The 9559-nt window shown below is 40.5% G+C and overlaps 2 protein-coding genes and 1 non-coding gene across 4 annotated transcripts in view; 2 read left to right on the plus strand and 1 right to left on the minus strand.

The window, feature by feature from the left end:
- The window catches only part of fhdc3 (FH2 domain containing 3), a 10298-nt gene extending 3368 nt beyond the window's left edge, over nucleotides 1–6930 (plus strand). The window contains exons 3-12 of the mRNA XM_014003269.1: nucleotides 1852–1913; nucleotides 2712–2814; nucleotides 3425–3510; nucleotides 3755–3855; nucleotides 4480–4550; nucleotides 4662–4769; nucleotides 5075–5145; nucleotides 5267–5384; nucleotides 5464–5628; nucleotides 5743–6930. Coding sequence (XP_013858723.1) covers nucleotides 1852–1913; nucleotides 2712–2814; nucleotides 3425–3510; nucleotides 3755–3855; nucleotides 4480–4550; nucleotides 4662–4769; nucleotides 5075–5145; nucleotides 5267–5384; nucleotides 5464–5628; nucleotides 5743–6693 — 1836 coding nt within the window. The 3' untranslated portion in view covers nucleotides 6694–6930. The remainder of the gene's footprint in view (nucleotides 1–1851; nucleotides 1914–2711; nucleotides 2815–3424; nucleotides 3511–3754; nucleotides 3856–4479; nucleotides 4551–4661; nucleotides 4770–5074; nucleotides 5146–5266; nucleotides 5385–5463; nucleotides 5629–5742) is intronic.
- Nucleotides 6931–7833: 903 nt separating this feature from the next.
- Nucleotides 7834–9559, plus strand: part of trim3b (tripartite motif containing 3b) — a 31274-nt gene continuing 29548 nt past the window's right edge. The window contains exons 1-2 of one of the 2 annotated variants that reach the window (XM_014003270.1): nucleotides 7834–7992; nucleotides 9347–9415. The gene's annotated coding sequence lies outside the window, so the exon portion shown is untranslated. The remainder of the gene's footprint in view (nucleotides 7993–9346; nucleotides 9416–9559) is intronic. The other variant, XM_014003275.1, reaches the window with a different exon arrangement.
- Nucleotides 8840–8911, minus strand: trnaw-cca (transfer RNA tryptophan (anticodon CCA)). Its single transcript has one exon. It is a non-coding gene; the product is annotated as a tRNA-Trp (tRNA).

The raw sequence follows: 9559 nt of genomic DNA on the forward strand, positions 1-9559 counted from the left end.
GGTCCGGGCCCCCCGGCGCACCCCTTCCAGGCCAAAGCCCGACAGGCCCAGAGGCCCCGAGCCCCAACAGGCAGTCACCAGGCCAGGCCGGCACACACCCCAGCGCCCAGCCCAAGACCCCGGGAACCCCCAGCACTCTAGCGGCCAGCCGCACACCCCACCGGGGGGCCGAGTAGCAGCGGGCCCCCAGATAAACCAGCAGTAGGGGCAGCCCAGACCGCAGCCTGACAAATACCCAAACATACACAATCACACCATCCCACCCTCATCCTCACCCCAACTCAGTCAAAGACATACAAGGACGCCACATTCCACTCATACCACCGATACACACTCTATACCCTCCAGGTCTAGGATATGTACCCACCCCCTAATGGAGGCCGCACACACCAGGATATGTACCCACCCCCTAATGGAGGCCGCACACACCTGAACCCAGGAGGTAGACCCAATCATTCTGAGGTGGAGAGGAGCAGGTAGCCAAGGCCCGGCCCGGGCCGCACCAGGATGCCCGGCCAGCCCCCCGACGCAGAGAAGCCACACCCATGACCACCACACCGCCAGCGACCAAGTGCACCCCTCCAGCCGTCCACCCCCCCAGAACCCAGCAGCCACCCCGGCCAGCGGGCCACCCACAGGAACCAAGAGCCAAACCTCAGGAGATCAAGCAGCACCAGGGAGGACGGAGAGCCAGCCCCGCCCCCGGCTTTATTTTCTTCCTAAACTTTGTTTAGGTCAGCCAGCATTGACAACGATCTGCGGGTGACGTAAACGGCTCTGCACACGGCGAGGGACGCATAAATCGCGCGGCACAACGAATTGATAATGAAATTTGTTTCCAACGCTTTTAATAATCGATTTTTATTGATTTATCAATTCATTGTTGCAGCCCTAGACCAATCCATGTCATCATTTACCCAGAATGCTTTGCGTGTAAATAAAATGGCTCTGTCCGTGTTAAAATATTTTTCTAAAAATTTACAAAACTAAACAGCCTACAGTATTTTTACAGTCTTTATTTTACAGTTAAAATATATGTTTATCAAATAAAGTCCAATGTTACAACTAATCGGGGATCCCTTTAAAACTCTCCGAGGGCCACACTTTACGTCATTACTGGCTTGGGAGTGTCCCGATGCAGTCAACCAACTGGGGAGAGATAACAGTGTTACTGTTAAATGGTACCAGGACATACTGGCATTTATGGTAACGAGAGAGCTGACAACATCACAAAAGCTGGCAGTCAGGCTCACTTCAAAGGACCAGAGCCTGTTGTAGGTATCTCAACAACAGTCTGTAGGACTGCTCTACAGGCCTGGATTAGACGTCCACACTCAATCCACTGGAGGGAGCTGACGRACTGTGGACAGGCAGGGGAACTGATTAACGGCCCAAATCTAAGGTTTGGGAAAACTCTCATTTCCCTGACAAGGAAAACTTTAAGTACACTGGTTGGAGTCCTAACTGGGCACAATCTGGTCAWCCGCCACAAAATAGTGATGGGACTTCATGACAATGGTCTGTGTGATGCCTGTGGCATTGAACTACAGACCTCTTTGCACTACTTAGGCCACTGTCTGGCTCTGAGTGGTCAAAGGAATAGAATTCTTGGGKACCCCTTTATGGATCCTGAGAAGCTCAGAACACTGTGATTCTAATCTTGTGTCCGTCATCTGAGGGATGTGAAGGTTCGAATAAAGACCAGTGTGTTTTTGGGGAGAGCAATGGGCCCACTTAGGAGAACCCCACTCATATGGGTTGTATGTCCATCCCCATTAACCATAAACCATCATGTGCACTGATGTTACACCTTTCTTTAATTTGACGCCTCTTGTTTATTTTGTTCTTCAGGTCACAATTCTAGACCCAAAGAGAAGCATGAACATTGGGATCTTCCTGAGACATTTCAAGAGGTATTGAAATAATAGAATTAAAAAAAAAATAGATTGGATTGATACCTTAAAAGAACTTGAGCATAAACAGTGTAGAACAGAATATAAACTAAATGATGTGACTAGAGAGAATGGAGATCAGAACTGGATGTGTTTATGATGCAGGTTTTTGATGCCTCACTTCCACTGTGTTAATCTTCATCCAGCAGAATGCTTTTTACTGTATCTCAGATAAAAATGCAAATGAATACCTCACTTTATTGTTACTTAAATTGTGAATAAAGGCATTATAATAGAGCAGAGTTTTGGTGCAGGAGGATGTACTCGATGAGTTTGAAGCAAAGTGATAAATGTGTGGTTTTCCACCCCACCTCCCCATTTCAATTGTTGTTGAAGAGGTTTTGGAGCATTTGAGACAGCCCGCGTCACCTTTTTATCACGATAAAGTTACATTCAAAATATCCTCTCACCTCTTACTTTGAATACCAAATTCACTCTCATTGCTCCTCAACCCTATACWGGAATAGTCTGCTTATCTTGGATAAAAAATAAACTCGGACAGCTGCYGTCTGCTAGCAGCTTTAGAATGGTATTTGAATGCAATTTATTACGTGCTGGACAGAAATACATTAAATTAGTTTTACATGTCTGCCTCTCTTCAGGTTTATGTGTACTGTAGGCTACCATGTTTAAATCGCCACAATAGCATCAACTTGAAGTGAGAACTTCCTCAAAACTCCTAATGATTTGTTTAATGAGATATGTGTTTGACAAGTAATGCCCATTATTACAGCACAAGCATTCTGTCTCCCTCTGCAGGCCCGTGACACAAATAATAGATGACATTCATGAGGGGAACTGGCTTCGCTTTGGAGCAGGAAAGCTAAAAGAGCTTTGTAAACTGCTGCCTGAGGAAAGTCAGGTAACATTTGCTCAGTTCTTCTCTGAGTTTAGATTTTCATACAGCGTAAGACTAATTATCATTTTAGATGTATTGGAATATTAAAAAAACAGTAATGTTCAAATTTCACTAAAATCCCATTGACTTCTCTGTGAGTATTTGATAGTTACACCAGATTTCCTCTAAAGGAACCTAACAGCCAATTTAGCAAAACAGCAAATACTTTTTAGACCATTAAAGTTAGATTTGAGTGATTTACAAATTTGAACACAAAGTATTTTATAATTTATTTGTATTTGCTGCAAAGATGCACTTTTAGCTGAAAGGAGTGAGTCAGGGAACCAGAACACTTTATGATTGTTTACCATTAGATGCATTTTAGAGCTCATACCAGGAAAAAACTGTGCAGAGGGGATAACAGTTAAAAAAACAATGCTGTGCTTGGGTTTTCTCAAACTTCATGCCAGCTTATACACAGACAATCAGGATGCATAAGTGTTTATTTACCCACTCCTGACTGACCTGACTGCTAAGTAAAGCTCAGAGAGCACTAGTATTCAGGGTTCAGTCTTATATTTGCATTAGGAAGAACCCACAGCTGCTGTTTAAGTTGTTTTTTGTCAATCTCTAGCTGAAGAAGCTGCTGTCGTTCAGGGGCAACCTCTCCACATTGCCTGAAGCTGACCAGTTTATGGTGAAACTCGTCAAAGTGCCGGGGTGAGCCTTCTGTTTTGAAATCTTTGTGCAGTGTTGGGTTGTCTTTTGGTGTTCTCCCTAAAGTTATTCAAGTAACAAAATGTTCAAGATGGCAAAAACTTGTTTTTATGAKTATATTTAGATATTACCTCATGAAAGTTGATGCTCTCAAAACAATTTCTTTAGAATTCTTAGATTTCCCACATTTAATGAGGATATTACTCTAACCTGTGCAGTATTATAATATTTTTTCTTACTCTTTCAGYTATGAGGAACGACTAAAAGCCATGGTTCTGAGGGAGGAATTCTTTCCTCTTATGGAGGAAGTGAAGAATGCTATTACCATCATGACCAAAGCAGCTAATGGTACCATATTTACTCTCACCCTTCCAGCTGTTAACAAGACCTGTTTCAAACACTTATACAAAATTGTAAAGGGTTGTGTACAAATATCTGTTGAACTTCATTKATTTATGTATTTAACAGTATCAGTTTGGTGAAAAAGTTTATTTCTGACTGGATTGATAAGCTTACATCTAATCCATCAAAATGGATTGCTGTGCCTTAAAACAACTACAGTTTAAACTAAATCATAGCAGCTTATGCGAAATCTATTATCACTGTACACTTTGCATTACACTATTATTTATATTGAAATCAATGGTTATTTGCAAGCATGGCCAGGTCATATGAGAAGTGGTTCTTAAACAGTTTACATGAAAAAAACAACATGAAAACCATGACCATATTATCTGAAACATGGTGTTGTAAAGTTAATAAAATACTGTTTACATAAAACACTCTTGAGTTTTTGAGTTATTGGCCGCACTTGGACTAGCTGTAAGCTYCTCAATTCAGTCAGAATTAAACTATTTGTTTTCTAAACTGAGGTTGTTCAAGATAWAAGATTAAGTCATTATACAGCACTTCCACTGAACCTCAGAAAGATCTGGACTTTTAAGGTCCCATACTTCTTGTTTTCTCCTRTAGAACTGCTGGACTGTGATGACCTCCATTCAGTGATTCGACTGGTCCTAAAAGCTGGAAATTATATGAATGCTGTTAGTATTTTTATTTTGTTTTGGTGACCTTTGTGATTTTTCATTTTATTTTATTTTATTTCGGCCATTGTTAAACAGATAGTTAAATATTTCAAATGCTATCCTCCTCAGGGTGGTCACAGTGCTAATGCAATCGGCTTTCGGATGACTTCTCTTCTCAAGCTGGCCGACACCAAAGCCAACAAGCCTGGCATGAACCTCATGCACTATGTTGCCAAAGTAAGGTGCACTGCAGAGAGAAAACATTTTGTGAAAACATGAATCTGTTTTTATTTTGTTCACACATTTGCTTTAAAAATGTTAATTATAAAACAGAAACAGACTATTTTATATTTTATTATTCTGTAATTTTAGTTTCTTCAGCCACTTTCAGCAAAGCTCTCAGCATTCAGTGTATTTTTGCAGTACATTCATTTTCTTTATTTTATAAAACTCTTAATTTATGATGATAATACATTCCTAATTGTCTATTTCATTCGTGTATTCTTCAGCTGTTTCTGTTGCTCACCTTCTTTTATTCACAGCAAGCAGAAGAAATCGACACAGAGCTGCTGATGTTTCCCAACCAGCTTCATCACATTGGGAAGGCATCAAGGTGATTACTTTATTATAAATGGTTCAAGTACTTAAAATGTTGATCTATAAGTCTAAAAAAGATTTATCTYATTATTTTTCAAAGAAATGTTGGATTTACATTTTAGCCTTTATTTCCACAGAATCTGTAAAGAGGATATAATCACAGACTTTGAGCAGGAAGTTCAGAAGCTGAAAGAAGTGAAGCTGTTCAGTAGCAAACAGGCTGGTCTCTTACAACAAATAGAGCAATTTCTAAAGGTGAAAAACTAACCTTTATAATCATTTTTTTATTATTATTGCAAAATTCAAACTCTTTTCTTTACAATCTTTGTATCAGAGGGCCGAGGCCAAGCTTGCCCATGTGGAGACATCTCTTCAGGAGCTGAAGAATCTGAGCTGTGCTGTTGCAGAGTACTTCTGTGAAGACCCAGCTACCTTCAAACTAGAGGAGTGCTGCTCCATCTTCCACTCTTTCTGTAAGAGGTTTGACACAGCTGTGCAGGTAAGATCAGTTATCAACACTATATCATTGYTGACGAAATTGGAAGCACTATCTTGTTTTTGTTCTGCAGCGTCACATTGATACTTACTATACTCGTTCTTTCCGATGCTGCAGGAGAACCGAGAGCGAGAGGCAGCTGAACGGAGGCGAAAGCAACAGGAGAGCATGCGCACAGCAGCTAAACGTCGCTCCACAGCGTCGTCTTCGGGTCCTGAGCCAAACRATGACCCCTTGTGTTTGGAGTCGGCCCTGCACTGCCTCCTTACCAAAGCTCCAGATGGTTTCATCAGAAGCAAGAAGACCATTCAACCCTCTGTCGAAGGAGCAGTTCCTGATTGTCATCCTCAAAAACCAGCGACGACAACCTCCTGCACAAGTCGAGGGCGTCCTGAGAAACATCCAAAACTACTATGGGAAGACAAGCAAATGGATAACAAAGAAGTTGAGAAAATGCGTACGATAACTCGGAACGTGCTTCAATACCAAAATGGCAAAACCTTCCCAGATGGCGACAGTTCTTCAAGCAGTCCTCGCACCCCAAGTACCCCTCGAAGTAGAGATTACTACTTCTCCATTGATGGGAACATTGGCTCCCCRTGGACCATTCTCAGCCCAGTCACTTCCTCCCGAAACAGACAGCCCCGTTCGTGCAAAACCTCCTCAACCTCCAGTGAAGATGGAGTCTGGGAGACTGATGAGAACAGCTCTCTGCTCAACGCCTGCAGTCGAGAGACTCTGACATCTCCATCTGGAGGATCTGCATCTCTTCCCGAGTGTCTTCGTCAGAGAGCTRTGTCGAAGCGTCCACCCTTCCGGTCCGGTTCTGTGGATGAAACATCACAATCTGCAACTGGCTTTCGACTGGAGTATTTGTTCCAGAGGAGCCACTCTCAAAGGTCTAACTCCTCTGGCTCAAGGACTGCAAGTATGAAAGAAGAASGAGCCCACAGCAAGGTGGGGAGTCAAGCAGAGGGCAGGTTTATATCCTTCTTCAAACGCATCGGGAGCAAAAGTAAGCTGGGTGATTCAGAGGAGCAAAACTTCAGAGGATTCAATACTCGATGAGGCCAAGGCCAAGCTTTGTCCAAATTTTTCTATTTTTTAAATGGTTAAAACCAGACTTTTTGAATGTTTGTATTTTTTAGGCCTTCATTTTTACCCTTTAATGTAAACAAGGCAATCATGAACTTGCTTTGAACACTGAGGGTATAGATCGATGGTTAGAAATCCTTACAGCTGTCTTTGGTTTTTGTTTTTGTCTTTTTTTAAATACAATAAATGGTGATGTTCTACCTTTTAAGATTGCTTTTGTAGTACTAGTCAGATATGTAACATTTAATTGTCAGTCCATCTATACTTGAATGTCGGCCAGGTGYTAACGTCTGCACACACCTGCTCCGATTCCACTTCTTGCTTTTCACTTCATCTATTATTTGTTACTTCTAAAAGCTCTTCGAGAGACATCAAGCCAAAACCTTTAAATGTTTTAGGCTTTTGGCACCTATAAGGCAACCAGAAAGCCATGTAGACTGAGATATATTATTAAAACCTAAAACTGTTTAATACAGGGTAACTTTGTTACTTGGACATTTTGCTACACCCATTTGATTTGAGGTCTTGTAGGGTAATAAAACTCTTGAACAAACAGCCTAAAGCAGGCTCCTTTCTGGCTGTCCTGGTGTCCCAACCCACCCAGTGGTAAATGCTTAGGGACATTTGCAGTTGGCTGACATTTTAAACCAGTGAATGGAATAACAAAAGTACGTTTTGCAAAGATTGTGGCTGCATTTCAGAAATGAACTCGATGTGTAACGATGCACTTTTCTTCATATTGGAGAGAAAAAATAAACAAAAAAAAAAACACCCTCAAAACATAGCATTTTACTCAGAAGTACAAGGAGCAAATCTTTACGTCAGCATCAACTGACCTTTTTAATGTAAAATGAGACCTCCCTGAGTACAATCAGCCCATTGTCACAGGAAAAATGAGTGCAGCGAAGGACTGTCTCATGTGAGTCGGCTCCTCAGGACTGGAGGTGACCCGCCRTCTCAGCCAAGTTTCACTCTTCGCAGAGCTGCTCTAATGAATTGTGCATTCAGAGCACGGCGTTCACAGTGAAAGATGAGACTCAAGCATGAGAGGAGAAAGGAGGGAGAAGGGGGACTTGCAAGTCATATTGTGCTGGGTCACTTGGGCTGAAAGAAGCATGTGAGAGGAGGGGGAGAAATAAGAGTGAGAACACTAAATGGGAACAAGCAGAACAACCCAAGCTGAAGTGAGCAGGACTGAAGGACTTTTTAAGACTGGAAAAGTGACCTGATTTCTATGTTTTCTTCTGCAGGGATCGGCAGCTGGAGCAACAGGTACAGTACTGGTAGAGATAATTGACAAATGTTTAATAACACCAAAATACATTAAAATTTTACAGCAATCTTGTTTTTGTTGTTAAATGTCATTCTAGAAGCTCTATAAACACACCAAATCTATTCAGTCTGATGGTTTAAATGCATGCCTGGGTATAAAACTGATTAGATGTGTGGTTAAAAAAAGAGTAGGACACTTTAAAAAGATTGCAGCATTATCTCAACTGTATTTTTAAAAGAAAAAAAAGGAAAAACTATTTTTCTTGTCTCCTGCCTTGCAGATTCTTAACAGAACCACACAAAGAAAAAAATAACTAAAATAGCAATTAGATATTAAAACTGTTAAAGCAAAAACATTAAATGATGTCTGCTTTTATTGTTTTTTATTATTTTAATCTCTGAAGAATTTTGTGATGTTTGTCTGTGAAAGGTGCCATACAAATAAAGCTTACTTAAATGATGACAACTTAAAAATAGAATTAAATCAAAATTGTGCAAATGGGATTTTTCTGTGTTAGTTTGTGTTTGTTTAGTGTAATTTCATTTCTTTTTACAAAAATGCTTTTGTTCTAAAAATGTAAAACAACCAAGAAAACAAATTTAAAAGAATATAAAATAAATTTCTGTTGAGAAAACACATGCAATATGGCATATATGTTATAAGAGGTTTTATTTTATTATAGGGTTTTTATTATAAGGGGCTTTATTTTTTATTATAAGGGKTTTCTTTTTACTTGCATTAACAGGTTTAATAATTCACAAGTTATTAGTAAAACTCACAATACAAATCGTATAACTGAATCAGACAGTTTAACTATTACAGTTCTTTGAATAGAAGAAAACAAATTGACCCCGACGTGATTTGAACACGCAACCTTCTGATCTGGAGTCAGACGCGCTACCGTTGCGCCACGAGGTCCTGCGTGACGATAAAATGGACCGCTCTGTTCATCTGTACGTCCACAGTGAGACAGGATATGTCTATGAGGATTGTGAAAATTCATAATTATTTAGACAGACAGGGATCAAGGTTAATTATTGTTTTATTTGATTCAGGTGGTGCGCTTCATAGCTGTCACCTGTATGCATCTTCTAGGAGGAACATTTTTATGTTGTGAATTTAAATRAGAGCTCACGGTGTGCCATTATTTTCCCCCCCATCTGTAAATACGCAATCAGATTAATTAAATTACGCACTTTTAAATATGTACGACAATGAATCCCCACTAGATGGCGCCATTTATCTTTTTTCTTCTGTGCAGAACCGCAGCTCGCTTACAGTAATAAATGTTTATTTTTTTAGTTGGTTTTAGTTGTTTAAATCTCATTTTTAATTCTGATTGCTTGTTTTCAGGGTAAGAAGAGAAGCACTGAGAGAAACTTTCCTCTTCTGTCGGCCAGCAGGTGCAGAAAAAATGGAAGGGTGAGCAGACATATTTAAATCAACGCTGTTTGCATGTTTCTCCTTTTGACATGGACATGATTTTAGCAGTATAATGCGGTGGTTCCCAAACTTTTTGTCCTCTGACCCACAAAATATTCATGGCAAAAACTTGTGACCCCAAAT

This window comes from Austrofundulus limnaeus, unplaced genomic scaffold (genome assembly GCF_001266775.1).
Source record: "Austrofundulus limnaeus strain Quisiro unplaced genomic scaffold, Austrofundulus_limnaeus-1.0 Scaffold17, whole genome shotgun sequence".
Classification (NCBI taxonomy): Eukaryota; Metazoa; Chordata; class Actinopteri; order Cyprinodontiformes; family Rivulidae; genus Austrofundulus; species Austrofundulus limnaeus.